This window comes from Acomys russatus, chromosome X, assembly GCF_903995435.1.
Source record: "Acomys russatus chromosome X, mAcoRus1.1, whole genome shotgun sequence".
Taxonomy (NCBI): domain Eukaryota; kingdom Metazoa; phylum Chordata; class Mammalia; order Rodentia; family Muridae; genus Acomys; species Acomys russatus.
This window is the reverse complement of record NC_067169.1, coordinates 47,088,399-47,112,497: the sequence shown is the minus strand read 5'-3', so window position 1 is coordinate 47,112,497 and position 24,099 is coordinate 47,088,399. Positions and strand designations below refer to the sequence as shown.

Sequence of the window (24,099 nt, the reverse complement as noted above, 5' to 3'; positions counted from 1 at the left end):
AGGTGGGGCCTGTGTCCCACGTTCCAATTGGCCATACTTACAGTGGGAGGCGGGCTTCCGTCGGGGTCACGCTCTCTAATTGGCTGATGACGTGGCTCCTTTGGGAGCAAGAGTAGCACGTTACCGGAAGAAGGTGGAAACCAGCGGCACTCGGCGTTCTTCAGTCCTGGTGGGAGTTCGGGACTAGGCCGGGTCTCGGTCCCGCGGCGATGGAGAGCGTGTGGCGTGCCTGGGATGGGCAGCTCAAAGAGAAAGAGCCTGAGACGCCGCGTGCTGAGAAAATTGTGGTCTCCTGGCTCAGCAAGGCTGAGTGGGAACAAGTGACGGTTTATTTGTTCTGTGATGATCTGAAATTGCAGCAGTATGCGCTGAACCGTATTACGGTATGGAGGAGCAGGTAAGGCGGCGGGGGTCGGCCTTTTGCCTGGGTGCTGGTGGTGCCTCACTCCTTCCGTGGTCGAGTTCCCCAATCATCCATATATCCTTCCCTGAAATTGCCTTATGGCGCCTCTCTCCTAAGTGTCTCGGGGCAAAGTTGCAAACAAGCACTTGTACTTATACCATGGAAGAAAGGAAAAAAAAAAAAAAAAAAGGATGATGTCCCATGTCCCAATAATATCGTATCTGTGAGCTTTAATATTTACTTGCAAAATAGAGGGGACTTGAGGCAGGAGTACGTTGATATGCTAGCGTGGCTCGTTGGTTCCAGTAAGGGATTGGACTGTCGCCCTTTAGGTTAGACTGGGGACTGAAGTGGCTGCTCAGCTCATTTGATGAGGGTGGGGGTATCGAGATTTGGGGCTTATCTAGCTAAATAGTTTGAAGGGGAGAGAATGGACTGTGCCCACACAACTCTTGATGCATGTAGCAGTTAAGCTGCGCTGTGGACTCCAGCCAGCTTCCCATTTCCTTTATTACTGTGGGGGTCTCAGGGACTTTACCCTGTCTTTCCCACCCCGCAGTGTTTTGTATCTCCAATGCACTTTTCAGAGTATCATGGGAATATTGTGTAGCAACCGAGATTCTGTGGTAGAGGGTGGAAGAATGTCAAGACTTTTATGGTGATGGTGGACTGTGGCCCTTTAGGTTAGGTAACGATCTGCCCCTGGCTGTGGCTTCTACTGCTGACCTGGTTCGATGTAAGCTCATGGATGTAGCTGGTGGCTTGGGCAATGATGAACTTAGACTGCTCTATGGCATGGCATTGGTCAGGTAAGATCTGAATCGGCTAACACTGGGGTTTGGCCTTGGGAACTAGAGGTGGATACGCATGGATCTTAAAAGGTTGCCTTCAGGTGCTACCTGAAGAAAAAAAAAAGCCCTGGATGGGTCTTTGTGTGTGAACCAACCTATGATTGTTTAACTTGGCTGTGACTATGCCATGTTCACAACTATGCCTTATCTAGACAATCCTCTTTGATACTTTTCCCAGAAAGCCTTCTCTCTTCTGTTTTTTCCTTCCCTTCTGGAATATGTGTAGGGGATGTGAAATTTGGAACACGTTGGGTATTTAGATCCAATTCAGCTTTAACAATCTGGTTTTTTTTTTTTTTTTTTTTTTTTTTTTTTTTTTTTTTTCAATCTATTAACTTGTCACCAGGAACTTTTTTGACAGGGTTTCTCTGTGTAGCCTTGTCTGTTCTGGACTCATTTGGTAGACCAGGCTGGCCTCAAATTCACAGTGATCTGCCTGCCTCTGCCTCCAGAGTGCTGGGATTACAGGTGTGCACCAGAGCGCGCAGATCCAAAACTGTTTTTTTTTTTTTTTTGACAAGATTTCTTTATGTATGCCTCTTGGTCTGCAGTTCACTTTGTAACTCAGGCTGCCATCCTACCCCAGGGTGATCCTCTTACCTAGAATTGCAGACATGTGCCATTGTTCCCAGCTCAGAATTTTTTCTGAGTGGTTCCTTGCCTTAATTTCTTGTGGGTTGTCCAACCATCCTACCATTCCCTTTGCTACCACACACACAGATGGTGGTGGAGTGGGTTCCTTGCACTACCTTTTTTCTTTTCTCTCCTCCCTGAATGCTGAAAGGTTGATGCATTGAGGAAGAAAAGACACAGGCTGAGAGTTACCAATTTAAATGAATCATAATGGTTCTGACAATTTCATACATATTGCAGTAGGGTTACCACTGGGTTTTCTCATACGTCAAAGCCTTTTTTGTTTATTTTGAATTGATGTCTCCCCCTTTTTCCTCTGTTTCTGTCATTTATTTGTGTTCCACTTATCATTTGATATAGTCATTTCTAATGACATCTATAGCATATTAGGTTCTACCATAATGTCATGATTATTCTAGACCAAATTTGCCAAGACCAGAACAGTGTCTTACTTATCTGTATTATAAGTACACAGCATAGTCTTTAGTAAATGCTGGAGTGGGTGAGACTGTCCTGACTTTGGCTGACAGCAATCATGAGAGCAGGCCAGTCAGTAGAAAGGTTGTAGAAAGAAATACAAAGTGTCAGTAACTTCACAAGGAATTTTGAGTAAAACATTTTTTTGGACTTATAATGCTACGTCTTTCTCTCCTAACTCAGGTTTGTGAATCTTATCTCAGAGAGGAAGACAAAATGTTCTAACCTCCCCCTCAAGTACTTGGCTCAGGAGGTATGTGTGACAATTTGGTATGCTCATTCTCTTTTTCTAGGAGGGCTTCCTAAATGGCACATGGGGTAAGGTATGCAAATTTATCTTGTCACTACCACGTAAACCCAGTAGGAGCTTCAGACCCTTAACTTTCAAGATTTTTGTTGTTGTTGTTAATATGTGAAATTATGTGTTCCACTGCAACATTCATACATGTGTCATTATGCTTTGTTTTTATTTGCCCCTCTCTGCTTTCCACTCCTATTCCTCCTCTTCGCTCAAATAATTCTTCCTTTTGCTTGCAAGTCACATTCCATTAGCCTTACTTGTTCTCCTTATCCCTTTCATTAGATCCCTTCCTCCCTCCTCCACAGTCCTCTTTCTGCATTCTTGTCCTAAACACAGATACACACATATATACATTTAAATCTAGATGCTGCATGGGAGAACATTTATGAAATACCTGTTTTTCTGACTCTGACTTATTTTGTTTGCTTCACATACTGATCTGCAATTCTGTCTGTTTTCTTGAAGATGTCATGCTTTCATTTTTCTTTATAGCTGAATAAAATTCCATTCTGGATGTCCCATGTTGCTTTATATGTGTTGATAGACCTATTTGCTCATTATGTATTGCTGCTGTTGTGATTCAGGGTAGCAGTAAATGTGGGTAAGTATTTCTGTGTTATGTTGACTTAGAATCCCTGGGGATATGCCCAGGAGTGATAGGTAGATCATGTGATCTTTTTTTTTTTTTTTTTTTTTTTTTTTTAGCTTTTTAGGAACCTCCATATTGATGCTCTAGTGGCCATACCGGTTTACACTCCTGCTAGCAGTGAATAGAGCTCTCTTTTCCCCATATCCTCACCAGCATTGACTGTTGCTTGTTTTTTTATTTGTTTGTTTGTTTGGTTTTGGTTTTGGTTTGTCAAGACAGGGTTTCTCTGTGTAGCCTTGGTTATCCTGGACCCACTTTGTAGACCAGGCTGCAGGCTGGCCTTGAACTCACAGAGGTCTGCCTGCCTCTGCCTTCTGAGTGCTGTTGCTTATTTTCTCAAATCTTGAAAAAGTTTAGACCAGGTTTGGTGGTGCACACCTTTAATTTCAGCACTCGGGAGGCAGAGGCAAGCAGATCGCTGTGAGTTCAAGGCCAGCCTGGTCTACAAAGTGAGTCCAGGATGGCCAAGGCTACACAGAGAAACCCTGTCTCAAAAAACCAAAAAAAAAAAAAAAAAAAAAAAAAAAAAAAAAAAAAGAAGAAGAAGAAGAAGAAGAAGAAGAAAAAGTTTAGTTTGTATTTCCTTAATAGCTAAGACTGTTAAGCACTATTTGAAATATTAGTTGACTGTGTATGTTTCTTTGAGAACTATACATTAGTACATTTATTGATTGGATAATATTTTGTTGTTTAACTTTGGGATTCTTCATTATGAATACCTTGTATGATATATGCTCAACAAAGATTTTCTCCCATTTTCTAAGCTGTGCTTTTTCTTTGCTCTATTATTTCCTTTGATATACAGAAACCTAATGTCATGTAATTCATGTGTCGATTCTTAGGATTATTTCTTGTGCTGTTGGAGCTCATACCTGAATGTTTTTGAATTGATGATTGAACATACAGTTTTAGAGAAATAGATTGCTGCTCCCTTGTTTCTCATAACTTGCATTTCAGTTGGGTTGGCTAGCACTGCTAGGTTGGAGTGTCCTGATGAAAGTGAGGAGCCTGATTATACCACTGGGTAGGGACACAAAAGAGAATAGCAGGCAAAATACCTGCCCCCATGGAGCTGGCAGTCTGAGGAAAGAACTAGTTAACCATGCAGCCAGAAAATGCCAGATATTTGTGGCTTAAGTGAATATGTTAGGTATGTAGTGCCTTTGAGGGTAGGTGTGTTCTCAACCATGAAGAAAAACTGCCTGCAGCTCTTGGGGGAGGCAAGGAAGGTTAAAGGAGAAGGAAAGGGCAAAAGGAAGCTGAGAATGTAATTACTAATGCTCATTACAGAAATCTCTTAAAGGAGAATGGTTGGTAGGTGGGGGTAGTTGCCTTTTCTTATTTTAAGACTACTTCCACTGAACAGTGAAATATAATCAGGAATCCTGGATTTTAATCTTGACTATCAGTAAGACTGGAGCCCTCACTGGGGAGCGATGGCCACGGTGATTCATCCCTGAGTTTCTGCAAGCTTCAGTATTTCCTCATTTCTAACTAAACTCATCCTGCACACCTAATCAGGTGAACATCCCGGACTGGATTGTTGAACTTCGCCATAAGTTGACCCACAAGAAAATGCCCCATCTGAATGAGTGCCGCAGAGGTGAGTGCCCCATGGGTGTGATACCTCTCAGTTAAGCCCATGGGCCTGGGCTGGGTGGCATTTGGGGATGTGGAACAGAGAGGAGGATTGTACCTTGTGTCAGGACTGGATGAAATTTATTATAGACTCACTTTGGCTACAGTAGAAGGGGCTTTCATAATATGTAGTGATCACAATATGTAGTGTTTTTATATGCAAAAATCCATGTGGAAAATATGAAAAATGAAATCAGGATTAAGATTACCCTTTTTCAGGTTTTAATATGTATTGGCAGTGTATTGTTCCATTTTTTAAAATTTCAAAGGTACTTTTATTCATGTTCATGAGGTATGTTTACTGTTTGTGTGTGGAGGCCAGGAGAGGTTGCTCCATACCCCGAAGCTAGGGTTACAGGCAGTTGTGAGCCACCTGCTCTAGGTGCTGGGATCTAAACCTGGCTTCTCTGTAACCTCAGGATATTTTTTTCCTCTTAAATTTTGCTCTGTAGGTAGTATAGTAGTCTGAAGGGGTGGGTTGAGAGGTTTAACCATAGTGTCATGAACTCAGGTAATCTTTTTATATTCCGTCCATCTTGATTAAAAATCCCTGACTCAGATCCAGAAAAGGGAAGAGACTTGGCTAAGGCTGTCTAAGTAGCTAGTGTACCATTTACCACCCCTTGTTTTATTTGGCACCCATGTCTAAGGCCAGCATTAGTTTCCCCTCTCCTCTGGGAAAGATACCAGTGAACAGGAGAATACAGACACAAAATAAGCAAGAGAGGCTATATGTAGATATTTCAGATTTGAGCCTTGGAGCCAATTCTCTCTTTCTTGGATTTTACCATTATGCATACAGAATGAGAGTAGAGGCCCAGAGAGCTGGGGACCTGCAGGGTACTTGCCCATAGTTGGTCCTATGGCATGGTGGCCCGCCCTCCTGCTTCTTCTAGGTTGCTACTTTGTCCTGCAATGGCTTCAGAAGACATTCTGGAGTCGCCAAATGGAGAGCAGCCTGAAAGAAACCTGGGAATTAGAAGAGGACCAGATAGAAGCAGAAGAACAAGAAGAAGAAGAAGAGGAAGAGGAAAGTGAAATTATCGTTGATGAGACTGTAGTAGAAGAGAATCCAGAGCCTCCGGTTGAAGAAATAAGTGGTGAGGTGGATGTCAAGGATGAGACAGACAATAAAGACCATGAAGAGGAGTCTGCTACTCCAGAACCTATTTCAAGACATAAGGAGTTGTATGGTAGGTATTCACGGGGGCAAAGAGAGGCCCGTGTGCCTGGAACCGTCAAGCTTAGGTTAGTACCGCTTATTTCCCTGACGGAGTACTTTCTGTGGGCGGTGGTGGGTCCCAGCTTTAAAAGGTTGCTGTGACAAACTGTCTTATTGGGATAGTTTTCATGATGGAATGAGTATAGCATTTGTCCCATCATCTTTCTTGAGTTATGTAAAGTATGCGGGGAAGGAATTTTAGTTTATAGTTAATAGTTCAGGAAATGAGCTACAAGAGGCTCAGATTCCCAGAGAGAATGGGAAGCTAGGCTTCCTTTCCTGACTTTTCCGTTCTGTTTTCAGAAAAAGCACGAGAGTTGCTGGTATCATATGAGGAAGAACAGTTTAAGGTTAGTGTTCTTGATGCGGTATGTTGTCATGTGCCCCAGACATTTCTTCCCTCTTGCCAGCTACCTGAGAGAGAAGTCTTGGGAAAGAATTTGAAAGTGGCAAAGCATGAGGGAACTTCTCAGAATTCGGAAGAAAAGTGGCAAAGTATGAAGGTATTTCTTGGAGAGGGTGGGGACTACAGCAGAGCCGCTAATCAGATGATCCTGTGATCTGATGGAAGGGAACAAGCAGATAATGAAGTTGGTGGTATAGAGGATTCCTGGGAATGGGCTGTAATTGTAGAGTCCTGTGATTCTCCAGATGACCAGCAGGTGGGGCTTAAGAGCTTCCTTAAGTCAGATGAGAATTAAGGCGTGCTTTTTAATAGAAAGGTGCAGAAACCATTTAGGTCATTCTTCTTTTTCCATAGACACATTGAAACCTTGGATGGGGGAAGGGACATATTCAGGATTATATACACAGTAAATGGCAGAACTAGGATAAGAACCTGGGTCTCACCAATTCTCTTGCTGCCATGACTCCTTTCTGCTATTTGCTCCTTACCCTTTGGCCCAAACATCTCTGCTCATCTTAAACCAAATGCTCCCATTTGGCACCTAAGAGAGTATCTGATGATTGAGGGCCACAGAGGATTTGGTGCGGGGCGGGGGGGGGGGTGGTGGGGGTGTGGGGTGGCGGGGAGTAAGAAGGAAAAAACCTATTTACTTTTAGTTGCTTGGTCAATAAAGAAGTTGTGGGGGTGGGGACAATAAAGAAGTTATGGGCCCACCCTGCGTGCTTTGTCCTGTTCCCTTAAGAACGGTGTTGGAGTCTTATGAGAAGGGATCCTGGAGGGGTTTGGGTTGGGTTGCTTGGTAGAGCCAGACTTCTGATTCGACTCTTTTTGCTATTAGGTGCTGGAGAAATACAGACATTTACCTCAGGCTATTAAGGCGTGGAATAATCTTTCCTCACGTGTACAGTGTATCCTGGAAGAACTCAAGGGGATCTCGTGGGAGGACAGGTTTGTAACCTGATAACTTGGTTTTGCCTGCTCTCTAGGGTAGAGCATAACAGCCTCATTGAAATTGATTTCCAAGCCATACCTGGTGATGTAGACCTGTAATTCTAGCTACTTGGGAGGTTGAGGTAGGCAGATTGCGAGTTCTTAGCATGCACAGTGCCCTGAATTCACTTCTTATACCAGAAAGAGGAAGCAGTTGTCATATTCTAGCTGACTGTTCTGTGTTTTAGGAAAGCTTAGAGGTAATCCTCCCCTAAATGGTGACTATGTCTTCTGTATGAGTTGTCTCGAACCCTGCCAGCTACCATGTTGCCTATTGTGAGTTACTAGAATAGCCAGAGTAAAGAATGTGTGTAGTCATGCATTCTCTGGCAGCCTTTTCCCTCTACCACATGGAATGTGGCAGTTTTGGCAAATAGAAGAAGGCTTTGATAGATGCCACTTCACTACCAGTCTTGGGGTACTGCTAGTCTGTCCTTTCAAACAGCTCTTGGAAGGTGTCAGTATCTCTTGGGTAGTTGTAGCTAGGCAGACAGAGGAAAGGCCTTCTCAGACTGTGCTCCCTCCTCTTTCACTATGTTGCCCTGCCAGCAGGCTTCAATTCAGCCAGAGTAGGCAAAAAAAAAAAAAAAAAAAAAAAAAAAAGTTGCTCTTGTGTATGTTGCCTAACTTTGATTGGGAAGGGCTTTGGAGAACTTCCTACCCACAGCCTGTGGAAGAAGGCCTGGAATGTGGTGGGGTCCAGTGGTAGAGCAGTTGCCTAGTATGCACAAAGCCTTGGTTTTGATCTACAGTGCCAAAAAGAGAAGAAAGAAAAAACAAAACTAAAAGATTATGGAGGCAGTGCTGGCCCTGCTACAAAGGAGAGTTAAAAGAGATCTAAGATGCAGAGTTGTAAAGAATCTGTACTAGATTTGATGTAGGTGAGTTTGGATGGAAGCTTGCCGTGTAAGCTGGGGTTCATCTCGTTATATTGTCTTTCTTCCCAGAAGACTAGTTCTAAGGGTGATCGCACTCTTATGGGTTGTTTGTATAGCTCTGTTTGCATAGACCAGGCAGTCTTGGAACCAGAGATTTATCTGGCTCTGCCTCCTGACTGCTTGAATTAAATATGTGTACCCCACTATGCTTAGTTCCAAAGGCATTTCATTAGAATTTGCTCATGCTAGACTTCTTAGCTCTACTACCCTTCAGCAAAAGTCTGAGGGACAACTTCCCCTGCAGCTGGGAAAAATGACCCCTGTACCTACATAGTAGTATCGGCCTTTTTGTGCTGAGAAAGCAGTGGGTAGGCTGTTTTAAGGTCTAGGATAGTTATCTGAGGAGAGGAGGGATTGGCGGAAGGACTGCTGTGTTCTCAAGCCTGGTCTGGTGGAGAGAAGGAGCTGACTGTGTTGCCGTTCCTTGAAGATTCTGGGACATCTTGAAAGCTTATTGACTCCTTTTATACCTAGTCAGCTGGGAGCGGCTATTAGCAAGCTAGTAGCTGTGGAGGGTCTGTTGCTCACTTAGGTTTGAGCTAGATGGAGTTGAGAAATCTACCCTATTGGTGTTTTCAACTCCTCTACCTTTGATCTGGATTCTTTGTAAGAAGGCCTGAGTCATATTTGTACTAGCAGTTGAATACCTAACAGTTCTGCTTCTAGGATCTAACAGAATGTAGCCCGTGTGAAGGGAATATGTAGAGGATAGAGAAATGAGCAGGGGAAACAAAAACATTGTAGGAGCTGAGGTCCAAAAGCACCTGGTCATCATAGGCATTTAATTTCTTCTGTCATTAAGAGTTATTCAGTCACTACTGCTCTCATGTATGGGACTTATATCACCACAGGCTTACTACATGAATGGTCAAAGCCCTCCGATTCCAGATTCTGGCTCAGTCCCGGTCCCAGGAGCCTGAAGACTAATAGTTATTGTTATCTCCTTAGTCTCTAGTCTCTCTCACTGGTACTTTGGACATTTGAACCAGAGACATTAGTTGCTATAGAAGTGTTGCAGGAACAGGTGCCTTTTATCAGTTTGTATTCTAGTGTGTCTTTTCATCTTCTTGGTACTGGGAATTAGGCCCTGGCTCATATGTACATTACATTAAGTCTTGTACCATTGAACCATAGCCATATTTCAGCTCCCTAAGTAATTTCAACTTTAAATAACCAGTGAATCAGTCCAGCATATTTGGAAAGGTGACTTTTTTTTCTTTTGAGACTCAGTTTTGTAATATTAGCCAGGTGGTTCTGGACTTAATGATGCTCTCACCTCAGCCTCCTAAGTCTCCTGAGTTGCTGGGGCTGTAGCATGTACAGTTATGCCTCTCTAAACTACTGTCCATTTGCTTCAGGGATGCTGTGCTGGATGCTTTTCTGGATGATGGCTTCCTCGTTCCCACTTTTGAACAGCTGGCAGCTTTGCAGATAGAGTATGAAGGTAGGGTTCTGGGTGTTCACTGAAACCTTAGGGTTCAGTGTTTCTTATGTGGGGACTCCAGAAATGGGCTGGAGTGTGGGGAGGGGTGGGGCTAAAACCTCAGCCCTTTTGGCTGAGCAGGATAGCTTGTCCTGCTGATGTGTAGCGATGGGGCTTGAATCGGTTAGTGTGGGTTGGAACGGGTAGGGTGGGGTTTCTTAACACTGTTGTGCCTTGTTAAATGTGATTTAGCCACTAGCTAGAAAGCTAGAACAGCAGCATTGGACAGGCCTTGAGAGGTCATCTAGTCCAACATCCTCATGTTACAGATGGTCAGACTGAGGTCCAGAAAGGGGAAGTTACTGAACCAAATTCACACAGTGAGTTATTGACAAAGCTGAAGTCAGAAACAGAGTTCTTTCTTTTTTACTTGGTTTTGTATTGTTGTTGTTTTCCAGATACTAACTGGTTTCTTTTTCCTTGCTCTGCTTTCCTTCTCTCGTCTGCAATGGCAATTCTTGTTGTTGGGACTTGGGAGGGTATCTGTTCTCTCTCGTTTGTGTACATTTTTCCTTTTCTTTCCCCGCTCCCTCTTGCTGGCTTGCTTTGGTGCTTTCTCACTCTCTTGCTCTTGATCCCAATGCCGTTCACGACCATCAACGGATATCCCTCACAAACCAGAAAACATCGACTTGAGTGAAGTATTGGTGCCAAGACCATTCTCTCAGTTCTGGCAACCCCTGCTGAGGGGCCTGCACACCCAGACCTTCACACAGGCCCTTCTGGAGAGGATGTTCACCGAGTTGTCTACCCTGGGGAACACTGGGATCCGATCTACCTACATCCTTAGATGGACCGTTGAACTGATCGTGGCCAACACCAAGATTGGTGAGGAAAACCAGCCCTAGTCCCAGGGCCCAGGCATCACAAGCAAAAACTTCCACCAGTGTGTGTCCTCATCTCTGCTATAAAGTACCACCATGTGGACAGCTTCCTTGGGTGTGGTAGTGCACGCCTTTAATCCCAGCACTCGGGAGGCAGAGGCAGGCGGATCTCTGTGAGTTCGAGGCCAGCCTGGTCTACAGAGGGAGTCCAGGATAGCCAAAGCTGTCTTGGAAAAAAAAAGTTTTAAAGTTGCTCAAGAGAGTCCTGCAGGAATTAGTGGACAAATCTTTTTTCTCAAATCAATGTAAATGGGGCACTCAATGCTTTGAGTAATTACAAATTAGAGGGTAGAGACTTGGGGAGATGAGGGGATTGAGCTTAACTTTTGAGGTCAAAGAATGGGTGGAGGGCTCACATGGTTCTTTCTTTTAAGCCTCTTTTTCTTTCAGGACGGAATGCTCGGTGGTTTTCTGCAAGCCAGTGGGAAGCAAGAAAGAACTGGAGGCTGTTTAATTGCTCTGCGTCCCTTGACTGGCCCCATGTGATTGAGTCCTGCTTGGGCTCACCATGCTGGGCCAGCCCACAACTCCTTCAGCTGTAAGTCTTCATTCCATCTGGTGCGAGGGTTTGGCGCTGGAAGCCTCAGGGCCTCTCAGCACTAGACTGGCTGAATTGGAAGGCTCCTTGGTGATGTCTAGCTCAGTATCCCTTCCAATAACTGATGGGAGAACTGTGTCTGAAAAGGGGAGGGTAAAATGCTGATGCCTATGGTCATTCAATTTGAGACTTGGCTAAACTGAGTCCAGTGTGAGAATGCTTAGCCTAATGGCCTGCAGAGTGTCAGTGCACAAGGAGTGGAAGCTGGTGTTTATTATTGAACCCAGGTCTTCTGGCTCCAAGCCCAGTGCTGTCTCCTCTGTTTGCTTCCTAGAGTATACCTCTGATAATCCTCAACGATCCCCAATGCCATCTTAGCGAAGTGATGTTTTTACCTGACATTTGGTGTCCTTTCTGTTTCTATACCTACCTGTCATGGTAACTATTTCTTGTGAGTTCCCTAGTTCTCTCTAGGTTGTGTGGTCAATTGGACAGTCGTTTGGATCCCTGTAAATACCCATGGTTGCCTTCTTTCCCGTCTTCTCTATCAGTTCCTGGCCCTAAGCCTCTCCCCTCATTCTTCCTCATTCTCTTTCTGCATTCTAGAGCAGTATTTGTTTCATCTGAGCGACTCATTTGACCCCTGCATGTCCTCAACTTCAGAGACTTTGATTCCCCACTATATACAGCACTGTATTCCATTGCTCAGCTTTCCTCTGAAAGCTAACATCCTAATACCGTACATACTTGGTGACCACCATGTCTTGTCCTTTTGGTTTTCACATTCCTATTCCATGACACTGCTTTTTACCTGTGTCCCAGCCTCCATGCTTTTCTTTCTTTTCTTCCTCTGGCTGCCTTCCTCAGCTTTGTCATCAGTTACTTCCCTTTTCCTTGGCACCTTCTGCTCTAATAACTAATCTTTTGGCAGTGTCTGACTTGCAAGCTCTCAAGCTGGAATCGATTTCCCTGCTCTGGTTCTTTTCATTCTTCACTCTGCGTTGTAGAGTTCTCCCTGAGAAAACCACAGAGCACTGCCCATTGCTGCTTCTGTAGCATGACAAGTTCCAATCTCATGCCAGGCTTCAGTTCTGTGGCTGACCATTTGCTTACTGACCACTTCATCTCCGGTAGCCTTGCACTGCGTCAGAGTCTATTCTGTCTGTGCTCAGCAGTCAGCTCTGCCAGCATCCTTAGGGCCCCACCTTATTGTCTCCTTTTCTTAGCTGATTCTTACCCTTTATGAATGTGTCTGGGGTTTTATGGTTTCTTTGTTTTTTTTTTTTTTCATCTTAAAAGAGTAATAACAAGAGCTGGGCAGTGGTGGTGCACACCTTTAATCCCAGCACTTGGGAGGCAGAGACAGGAGGATCTCTGTGAGTCGGAGGCCAGCCTGGTCTACAAAGCAAGTCCAGGACAGCCAAGGCTACACAGAGAAACCCTGTCTCAAAAAGAAAAAGAAAGAAAGAAAGAAAGAAAAAAAAAAGAGTAATAACAGCATAAGCAAGATCTGTGTTGCTTTGACCATGCATATTTTTGTTTGGCATTCTTTTCTTTTCCCATCTCCAAAAAGTGGTTCTCATGTTACTTTTTCTCACTCTTCTTTTTCCTCTTTAACCTGCTGCAGTTTGGTTGGTACTCAGTCTCAAAGCTGCCTTGACCTAATTAACCAAACCGGGGCTCCTTGTTAGTCGCTGTGTTTGCTGCATTAATATTGGATGCCACACCTACTAAAAATGCCAGTGTTTATTTCTGCTCTGTATAAACTGCTCAGGCTACATCTCCTTAGTCCAGTCCTTTCCTCTACAGTTCAGTTTCCTCTACTCGACTGCATGTTTAACATCTGTCTTTGGTGGGCAGTCCAACTCCAGAGCGATCTTCCTTAACTATTACAGATCTCACTTGGTGGTAGCACATCCTATCCCATCCTGTTGACTCCTGAATATTTCCCAAATTTGAGATGTGTGTTGCAGTGTCTCCTCCTCACCCCCTACTCACGTGTCTCCTTCCTTCAAGGGCAAGAGCACTGCATTGACTGTCTGTACTCCAGCACATCACAACTCCAGGCACCAAGCCTTAGTAAATGCCCTTGAACTGAATGAAATATCCTCGGCTAGCTCCTTACCAGCAGTGCTTGTTTTAGTAGAAGATTCAATGTCTGGGGAACGAGGGAAGTGAGGGACTGGATGCCAAGACAATGTTAGTTTCTTGATCTGTCTATTTGATCTAAAAGTCTTTCTTGAACACTTAGTGACACCTGGGCTACAGTCATTTTTATAAAATAAAAATGTGGTTTTACATACAAGTTCAGCCAAGGCAACAGCTTCAGGAGATGGGACAAAGCTCTATCGCTGCGTTGCCAGATGTCTGAGCTCTCGACTGTAAGTGACATGAGTAAGAAGCTGGGAAGCAAACTAGCAGTTTCTGGAGGAGTCAGGCTAGAGCATCAAAGGAGGAGCATTTGAGCATTTCAAGGAGAGAACAATGAAGGAATCTTCAACATGTCGAAGGAATGTAGGATAAATATATACTTGGGAGGGAGTGAAAAGATCAGCATGGGAAGGTTTGATTAGATGGCCTTCAAGGTACTTTCCAATCCTAAGTGCCTGCAGAATAGCATGGAGGCTTCTGGTCCGGAGATCTTCTCCCAACCTAAGCCTATCAGAGGGATGCCACACATGCCATCAGTAACAGCGGCTCACTTGGGTACAATTCCTTGTGCACAGATCCTACCTTTCTGAAATAATGACTTTAGATCAAATCACCGATTATATAGAGTGGAAAATAGAGGGGCTGTGCCTAGGTGTGCTACACATTGACTAGGGCCAGAAATCTCTGTAGCCTGTCTCTAAGTCTGGGCTTTTCCATAATGTTCCAAATACATTGAACTATGGCAGAAAACCTCGGTTGTTGTGTAAATACAGAGTCTCAGTTTTTGGGTTTTTTTTCCAGAGAAAAAAATAAAAGATACTACTGATACTGAATTAACAGGCATTGTGCTTTTTTTTTTTTTTTTTTTTCCTTAAATAGGCTATTGACACAGCAATCTTTTTTTTTGTTTTGTTTTTTTGAGACAGAGTGTCTCTATGTAGCCTTGGCTTTCCTGGACTTGCTTTGTAGACCACACTGGCCTTGAACTCACAGTGATCCGCCCGCCTCTGCCTCTTGAGCGCTAGGATTAAAGGCATGCACCACCAAGCCCGACAACACAGTAATCTTATAGGAGGTGAAAGTATAATACATTTTTCAAGATAAGTTACCTACAATTAAAGTACCTTAAAATCACAGTGGTTTGTTGATAATGGGATGAGAATTTGGTCCTGAGTTCCGTGGATGTGAACTCCACTTTCCACCAATCTAAGCCCCTGACCTCAGTCCCAGGCAGTGACAGGCTTACTCTCTATTTTATGATTCCTGTCATCACAGCACCTAATGGACAGACTAGAGGCTGGGGATAGCGGGATAGCCATGGGTAGTGAGCAGCAGTGACAAGGCGTTCTGCCAGCGTCAAGTGCCTGGGGATATTTATTATTAATCACACTAATGGACGACACTGAGAGGGTAGGGTTTTTTCCTAGCTTTTTCTCACATAAAGTTGTAAGCATTTCAGGATCTTGCCCCAGCCAGGAGGTCAATCCAATCTGAGCCAGTGTCCCCTTGGAATATGAAGTGAGTCCTGCTGACAGGGACACCCCATCTAGTCACTGGATCCCAGCTCTGTCCCCAAAGACCAGTGGCCAGCCACATGTGATGAGTCTGCATGCACTGCTGTGCTTTCTCTGTAAAGCATGCACACTTCTCACTCCTCATGGCTAGAAGGATGTGCCCCATCCCTCCATCCTGCTGTGTGACCCACAGTGCCAGCTGCCTCTTAGGGGCCAGGCTCTGGGAAGTGTGCTCATTGTCCCCAGCAGCTCTCTGTCGTTAGTGGCTTTGTTGTTAGCACTGTCTTTGTGTTAAGTTGTTTGGTTGTTGGCTTTTTGAGACAGGGTTTCTCTGTGTAGCCTTGGCTGTCTTGGACTCACTTTGTAGACCATGCTGGCCTCGAACTCACAGAGATCCTTCTGCCTCTACTTCCTGCATGCTGGGATTACAGTGGTACGCCACCATGCCCCTACTAGCACTGTCTTTTATGTGCACTGCATCATCTTGTTTAATTCTCCTCTGTTCAACTCTTTCCATTGGTCACCAAGCTGCGCTCTTTTGTGTGTCTGTCCTTGCCAGTTTCCTCCCTCCCCTGTCTCCCAACAGTTCCCCAGGTCCTCACTAACCCACTGCTCTGAATTGAGAAAACAGGTGCCTCCCTGGTCTTCTTGCCTCTAGGCTGCCCTACCCTGGCCATCTTCCTTGTGGTTAACAAGGTGATCTTCAGAGATGGCAACTTTGACCTGTCCTCAGAGTTGGCAGGTGGCCTGCCCCATCCTTCGCACACTTCCCTTCTCAGTCTTCTTTTCTTCCTACAGCTCCCCAGCGTGGGCCTTGCCCTCCAGCCAGGGTACTCTGACCACCTGGCAGTGGGCTCCCTCTTGCCCCTGGGCCCCCTGGGCCTCACCTACATGAAGCCGCTCCCCAGTCTCTGCCCCCTCCCCCTGCTCTCTGCTCCTACAGCACCCACAGTCGATTCACAGTGCCCATCAGGTCTCCCTTCCAGATTCACTTTCTCTAGTCAACCGCTGCTGCAGTTTTCTTTCTCTCCATTCCAGGCTGGGTTGTAGCTTCTTCCATAAGGAATCATACATTGTGTTCCATGCCAAAGAAGCCAGCACACTGCCCCCCATATCCTTGGCCCTCAGGACAGATTCCTCAATTAGGCCCATAGGAGGCAATGCTCTCCCATTCTGATTTCCAGTCTTGCATGCCTATTTACTAGTTTGTATGTTTATGTAGTGTTTCAGTGCAGACTAGTAGCCATCATTTATTGTCTGCCACTGTGCTCCAGGCACTCTGCCAGTCATTCTATGTGAGCTTTTCAATTTCCTCCCAAGAACCCTAGGCATTAGATGTTACCGTCTTCATTCTAATGAGTGGTAGAATAGGAGTAAAGTAGAGAGCTGTAGCAGAGAGCTGGTTCATTGGCTTTTGCATTCTGTATGCTCTGTTATGCTGCCTTTGAGAGGGGTGAAGTTGAGAGAACAAGTTCAAACCCTGGAGTATTGGGCTTTGAGGTAGCTTTGAGACATTAACCTTTTCCTGCTCCCTCCATCCATTTGCTTTAGAGTCTTTAAAGCCATGGGACAGGTCTTACCCCAAGAGGAGCAGGAGAAGCTGCTGCGTATCTGTTCCATTTATACTCAGAATGGAGAGAAAGCCACAAATGGTGCAAAAGACAAGAATGGCACAAATGGCAAGAAAGGCGCAAATGGCAAGGATGGAACAAATGGCAAGGATGAGATAAATGGCAAGGATGGAACAAATGACAAGGATGGGACAAATGGCAAGGATAGAACAAATGGCAAAGATGGAACAAATGACAAGGATGGGACAAATGGCAAGGATGGGACAAATGGCAAGGATGGGACAAATGGCAAGGATAGGACAAATGGCAAAGATGGAACAAATGGCAGGGATGGAACAAATGGCAGGGATGGGACAAATGGCAAGGATGGGACAAATGGCGAAGATGGGACAAATGGCAAGGATGGGACAAATGGCAAGGATGGGACAAATGGCAAGGATGGGACAAATGGCAAGGATGGGACAAATGGCAAGGATGGGACAAATGGCAAGGATGGGACAAATGGCAAGGATGGGACAAATGGCAAGGATGGGACAAATGGCAAAGATGGGACAAATGGCAAGGATGGGAGAAATGGCAAGGATGGGACAAATGGCGAGGATGGAACAAATGGCAAGGATGGGACAAATGGCAAAGATGGAACAAATGGCAAGGATGGGACGGCGAAAGCAGACGAAGGTTCCCCTCCCATTGGGAAAAGTCCGTACACATTGGATATCTTATATAGGGACTTATATCCATCTTTTGTCTACTGTGAGTCTGAAGAAAATATTCAACAGAAAGAGCAAGACAGCCCTATGGATGCCATGCAAGGGGAGGAAAAGGAGAAAGAGGAGGAGCAGGAGGAGGAGCAGGAGGAGGATGAGGAAGATGAGCAAAAGGTCTTTCAGGATCAGAATGTGGAGGATATGGAGGAAATTGATGACTTTGAAGAAAAAGAAGAGGAAGAGGTGGATGAGGTTGAAGTTGAGAATGAGGATGAAGAAGATGATGATGATGATGAAGAGGGAATGGAGGTGGGGTCTTTTTCTTTCATGCAGGAATCCTATATTTTTGAGGCTGCTAGGATCATGTCCTGGAAAAAAGAAGCTTTGCAGGGTTCAGCATGGCAAGTAAGCTCTGGTAAGTAGCCCTTAAACCCACTTTTATTTTCTTCCATCATTGATTCCCTCCCATCTTGGTTGGCCCCTTCCCTCCTTTCCATCTCCCTCTTCCCCTCCCCATACCTCTCTTAAGATTGAGTGTCACAGTGGAACCTCAGACTTGAAATCCTGTGGTTATAGCCTCCTGAGGGCATGCCGTCCCCCCTTCCTGACTACTGCTTTAACTCTTTGAGATGAAGCTTGCCTACACTGCTGTTCTTTGGGTTAAAGTACACCCCCCTATTTCAGCCTCCTGAGTAGGTGAGGTTATTACTTGATACCATTGTGCTCTGCTGGCTGACTCTTGAGGCTTTCCTTTATCCTAGAGAATAGATGAGAAAGGAACAAGATGGAGACAATATATGGCAAGCCTCAGAGGCAACTGTACACAGGAATGGCTTCCCTCTTAGGTTGGATAAAAGCATCAGGGACCACTGTCAGACTGATTTGCTGTTTCATAAACGTAGTTGTGTGTGAGCCCTGGACAGTAAGAGCATAAGAATGAAAAGGCAGGGGTATAGTACTTATTAGGGCACATGCTTTCATGTGCACTCAGTGCTTTCTGTGTGCACATGGAGGCTGACTGGTGGTAAAACTGGGTTTTGCTGTCTGTATTACAATCCAGGGCATTAAGTGTGAGAAACTGGATCAAAAAAATTTAATGGAGTGGTTTGGATTTTAGGTGTTCATTCAAGTCTATGAAAGTGAAGCCCAGAGGGGATACGAGTGATGGAGAATGACGTTCATGAATCTGCCCCTCTGAGGGTAGTCCTTTGAATGACTTCATTTAGTTTAAGAAGGAACCTTAAGGGAGGCAGACATGGAGCAAATACAACAGTCAGTATGGGGTGGTACATGTCTATGTACATGGACATTGGAGGCAGGGGCATGGCCCCTGTGCTGAAGCCTGGAAACGAGAAGGAAAATAGCTGGGCCCAGTTAGGAGTAAGAGACTTATGAAAAAAGTGTCATGAATCTTTTGCCCAATGAGGATAGGTGTGGAAGGACTGTGGTATAAAAACTCTGACTGGGAGTGCTAAGGGGTGAGTGAGCACATTTGGGGTGTGTGTGTGTGTGTGTGTGTGTGTGTGTGTGTGTGTGTGTGTTTGTCTGTCCCCATCTATCCGTCCCCACACCTAATAGGTAAATCATGACATAGTGACAAAACAACACCTCTTAGGGCAAGGAAGGCTGAATGAAGTTGGTGTCTTTGTAAATAGCAAAAGAGAGAGAAATTGGTACAGGAACAGTTGTGTCCATGTGGTAGGATGGGGTGGGGTAGGGTTAGATGTGGGTATAAGAGAAAAGTAGGGGAGCTTAAGCGCCTCCAGGGTCTGAGAAATGTCAACTATTCAACATGGAGGCAGAGGTCAATAAACTGGAACTGGTGGTGAGTGAAGAGTGCAGGAAACCTACTGGGTAGTTAATTTTCTCCACCAGAGGCCTAGAAGTTCCAGAAAGCTGATTTAGATTTGGATTACATTCAGTATAGGCTAGAATATGAAATCAAGACTAACCACCCACCAGATTGAGCAGGAGCGCTCACTCTGCTGACTGAAGAAGAGAAGGCTGTGACGGAGCTATTAAATTCCCACATGCCAGACTTATAAAGAGATGGAATTTAAAAAAAGATTTATTTATTATTATGTAAGCAGTGCTCTGTCTGCATGTACACCTGCAGGCCAGAAGAGGGCATCAGATCACATTATAGATGGTTGTGAGCCACCATGGGGTTGCTGGGAATTGAACTCAGGACCTCTGGAAGAGCAGACAGTACTCTTAATTACTGAGCCATCTCTTCAGCCCCAAGAGATGGAATTTTAAAAAGGAACTCTAATGGTGAAAAGATCAATTCCAGAGATTCAGTAAGATGTCTGGGGGGATGGGGATGGATCTGATAAGGAAGTAAGATGTTCCTTGAGTGACAGAATTGTGATGCTTGTTATATGAGAGGAAATTGTAAGAGTAGATATATGGCTACAAGCCAAAAGAATAGAATGGGAATAGAGATTTAAGTAGGACGGGGCGGGGTAGGAGCTATAAAGAGAATCTTCAGTAGGCCATAGTGTTGTAGATGTTTTCTGAAGAGGAAGCAGAATCAGCTAAGACGCAATGTCTATGTGAGGGAAGCGGTGGAGCCTGTGGGAGGGGCTATGATAAACTAGGTGGTGAGACAGCCTTTTAGAATTGTCTCTGTGCTGTCACTGTGGAGCTATGGTTAAAGATGTCAGGCTAAAGAGACCTGGGCAATAATATACATAGGTTTGGGGATGTTAGTGATGGGAACGGTTAACTCAGCGCTAGAGTGATCCTTTTGTGTGAAGATCTGCTAAAACCGTTAAGACAGATACAAGTTTCTGTAAGAGCCAGGGTTAGAGAGCTAGGCAGTTAGAGGGATAGCTCTTCTCTTTGTGTGCACAGTTCTGGGAATCAGACTCAGGAAAGACTAGGTGTTTGATCTCCCACTGAGCTATATACCCTCAACCCATCTTTTCTTTAAATTGACAATTGTGTGTATTTATGAGATTATGAGATGCCATGTGATAATTTGATACATAATATATAAAATGGAAACATCCCTTGAGTGATTTCTATGGTTTTTACATTAAAAAGATAATTGAAGGGTAAAATGTCATACATCCAAGGCATAGTGACATGGAGAATGTTTCATCCCAGAGTGGAGCATCTTCATGTATGTATGTTTTGGGGAAGTTGTAAATTATGAATTAGGAAAGGTTGTGATGTTAAGTCCTTTCCTCTCCTCATCTTGCTCTCATTCCTTTCTCTCTCTTTCTTTGCTCCCCTCCCTCTGTGTGTGTGTGTGTGTGTGTGTGTGTGTGTGTGTGTGTTTGTACATATGTGAAGAAATAGGAACATAAAGATTTCTGAGGTTTCTGCCTATAAATGAGAGTTGTGGGAGGCAGGGAGTGGAGCAGACATTCGTTGAATGGAATGTATGTACATCTGTGCATATCTTTGGGGGTTAGAATATGTGGTGTTCTTTCTTTCCCTCTGGTAGAATGATAACCTACAGAGCATGTGGAATATGTTACCTCTGAGATAGTATCTATCCTTAGGTGTGTGTATGTCTTTGGACAAGGTTACTTACTAAGAACGAATGTGGCATTCATACACATTATATCAAGTATAGCTAAATAAACAATTTTGATTGCTTAGATAATCCTCAGTATTGGTGGGTATGAACAAGGCATGGTGTGAGAATTCTGTGATTTTCATTAATTAATGCATTGATATAGACATATCTGAAGATGGCTGTGTTTTTGTGGAGATCTATCTGAGACGAATATGAGAAGGGATAAAACTGTCTCTAGGTATATAAAGTGCGTATAATGTAAGCACATGAGGTAAGACTTAGAAAGTGCTAAGATGGTGACGTGCTAATATGTACTTGAGAAGTGGTAACAGTGAGGACAGAGCCTGTGCAAAAAGCCTGTGCTAAATTGGCTAAGGGGGCTCGGTAGATGGGGGTGGGCCTGTATACTAGTAGGAAAACCAGGTCATTAGCCCACTTCTTTTCTGTAAATAGTTTATTAATATTTTAAAGTCTTTTAAGTTTTGTGAAATTGTATGTTAAACATATTACCCAACATACTTTCCTATCCTCATTTCGTTCTCTGCCATTAGTTCACCTCATTTTTCTTGACTGTTCAAATTTCTCCTTTAATGTCAGACATGATTTTATGCATCTAGAAATGACAAATGAGATGAAGCATGGTATTTGTCTTTCTGAGATTGGCTTACTTAATGGTTTTCTGCAGTTCCATCTGTTTTCTTTCAATGTGACATAGTTCTTGAGAACTAAAAAAAACAAACCTTGATTTTGTATATCACATTTTTGTTATTCATTCCTCTGTTCTTGGACACCTAGGTTGGTTCAATGACTTAACTACTGTGACTAATGCTGTAATAAGCACTGGTGTGTAAATATCTCTGTGATATGTTGATTTTGGAGTCCTTTGGGTAAATACTCAGGAGTGGTTATACCTGAGCAGAAAGGTACTCTGGCTTTGTGGTTTGTTTTTGATTCAAGAAACCCCTATCCTGACTTCCACAGTGGCTGGACTAGTTTATATTCCCCTCAGCAGTGTATGAGAGTTCCCTTTCTATATTGTGATCAGCATTTGTTGGTACTGGTTTTCTTAATAGCTGCCATTCTGTCTGAGGTAAGATGGTATCTGAGTGTAGTTTTCACTTTTCACAAGCTCACTCTTGTGTCTCTCTGTGTTTTACAGAAGATGTGCGGTGGGGTACATTCCCCATAGGCCGCACACCAGGTCAGACTGAGGACCCAGGGGAGCTTCTGCTGGACAGTTATGACACTATGTATCTTTTGGACCAACCTGTAATAGAGCACAGACTAGAACTTCCAAAGTCCAGGAGTGGGTAAGTACGTGTGACAGTGGGATTTCGCACCCCTTTGACTGCCACCTTCTGGATAAGAAGAAACAAAGTGTTATGGGGGCGGGTACTAGTGGGCAGAGCCACCCTGGTTCTCATCTGAAATTATTTGTCAGAGTAGCTCTTGTCCCTTATTTATAAAGACAGGCAGGAAGTTGGCCCTTCCCACAAGCACATACCAGTCAAGTTCCCTTAGCTGCTCCAGTTTAGAGCTGCCCTTTCCCTGACTGACAGCATACTTTCTCTGCAGCAATATGCGCCTAAGTTATGGCAGTAACAATGCTAACAGCAGCAGTGGCCACAACTTAGAGGGCCGTGTCTGGAGCCAGGAACAAATGCGTGAGCTCAAAGCTTCTGTGAAACTCTTCTGATGGCTGTCCTGATGCAAGTGTTCATGAAGCCCTGCCATAGTCACAGCTCAGTCCAGAATCCACCTATGGCAGGACTGGACAACCTGGGAAACATTGAGATCAGCCATCAATTCAGCTTTCCAGCACAATGAAAATGTGAATGATGCCCCCTCCCTTTCTGTTTTCCTTTGAAAAATAATAAACAGATTTTTGTCATGGTGTTTGTGAGATGAGAGATGTATGTGTTAGGATAGACCTTTATAATTCTCTTACTTTGTGGCTATTCTAAAAATGGTGGGATGGTAGCAGGCTTTTGAGTAGAAGTTGGAGCCTGGGACCTATTAAATATGCCAATTCTGATTGCTTTCCTAGCTAGACTGTAGACATACCTTCTGCCTGGCTCTTTAAACTTATTTCTGCATCCCTCTCCTATAATGTGGGCAAGCCTACATGAAAGCATCCGAGCCCAGAGAAGAGGCATAGCTGGCTATAGACCCTAGTAAACATCTGAGGCGTGGGGCTATGGGGGACTGGAAATACCAGGGAATGGGAGGAAGAGCCAGTTTTTCCTTTAGTGAGCAACAAACAGGAATTAAAGCTAAAATGTTATACTTATAAGCACCTGTATCCTGTGTCAGCCGTTAGCTGAAAAGAGATGAAAGTAGAACCTTTAGCCTGGTGAGGACGGTCAGAGATACTTATGCCTCTTTCAAGTATTTTAAGAGGTTTCCTTAAGTAGCTGTTCCAAGAAATGTTAAAACTTTGTGTTGGAAATGCTGTTTCAGAACCCAGTCTGGTGTTCTGTGCCCTGCCTGCCCCCAAGGCACTCCAAGCTGGGGATGGTACCCAGAGCCTCAAGCATGGTAGGCAAGTATTTTCATCAACTAGCGGTCTAACTTGAGTTACGACGTTTAGGAAGTGTATAGCGTCCGTTTAGGAAGTATATAGCATCTGAAAGGATACACTGTTAGACTCAAAGAGTTCCATGAATCTACCAGCTGAGCAGGCTTCTGCAATGCCTAATACAAAGTGGCAAAGGCTAAAGATTTTATGGCATACTGGAAAGTCAATGCTAGAAAGATCTTCAAGGAATTTCTAGATGAAACATGGAGAAGGGACTTGGAAATGGGATGATACCTATACCATGGGAAGATGGCACTATAAGCTTTCAGTTCTAATCTACCTCAGAGTAGTTCTCACTTGACTGCATATGTTTTGGGAACTTATATGATAATTGCTTTTTAAAAAGGAAAAAAGGTTTGAAAATAATAGTTCTTGTTTGGTCGCCCCCACACCCCAGTGTATGTACACATATTTTTACTTCTTTTTCCCCCCAGACTTCTTGAGACTCTTCCCCCAGCCCTTGGGTGCTTTTTAAGTGCATTGAGATACTGAGACAGACAGAAGAGGAGTGATTTAGCCACGACCAGAGAACAGTCACTAGGCTGATGTAGATCAGTGTTTTTTTGAACATCATTTGGGTTAATATTAGGAATGCAAATGATTAGATCCCACTCCTGACCTGAATCAGTGGTTGAG

General features: G+C 44.2%; 1 protein-coding gene across 2 annotated transcripts; it reads left to right on the top strand.

Annotated features, from left to right (window-relative positions):
- The first annotated feature begins 149 nt into the window (after positions 1 to 149).
- Positions 150 to 22,813, top strand: Las1l (LAS1 like ribosome biogenesis factor). 2 transcript variants are annotated; one of them, XM_051140948.1, is made up of 15 exons: positions 150 to 397; positions 1,087 to 1,212; positions 2,548 to 2,617; positions 4,836 to 4,917; positions 5,849 to 6,145; positions 6,478 to 6,524; positions 7,419 to 7,528; positions 9,867 to 9,952; positions 10,261 to 10,311; positions 10,613 to 10,819; positions 11,266 to 11,413; positions 16,630 to 16,718; positions 17,304 to 17,771; positions 22,045 to 22,195; positions 22,461 to 22,813. In XM_051140948.1, exons 1-15 carry the CDS (start codon positions 210 to 212, stop codon positions 22,579 to 22,581), a joined length of 2,241 nt encoding a protein of 746 aa, XP_050996905.1. In that variant the 5' UTR covers positions 150 to 209; the 3' UTR covers positions 22,582 to 22,813. The 2 variants fall into 2 exon arrangements, with proteins under 2 accessions (XP_050996905.1, XP_050996906.1); XM_051140949.1 differs by lacking the exon at positions 10,261 to 10,311.
- Positions 22,814 to 24,099: the final 1,286 nt, after the last annotated feature.

Bases quoted from the DNA above. Each gene is read 5' to 3' on its own strand.
- Las1l (XM_051140948.1), top strand. From the start codon at position 210: ATGGAGAGCGTGTGGCGTGCCTGGGATGGGCAGCTCAAAGAGAAAGAG. The intron at 6,146-6,477 runs GTAGGTATTCAC...TTCTGTTTTCAG, and splicing joins AAGACATAAGGAGTTGTATG to AAAAAGCACGAGAGTTGCTG. The intron at 10,312-10,612 runs GTGAGTTATTGA...CTCACAAACCAG, and splicing joins TACTGAACCAAATTCACACA to AAAACATCGACTTGAGTGAA.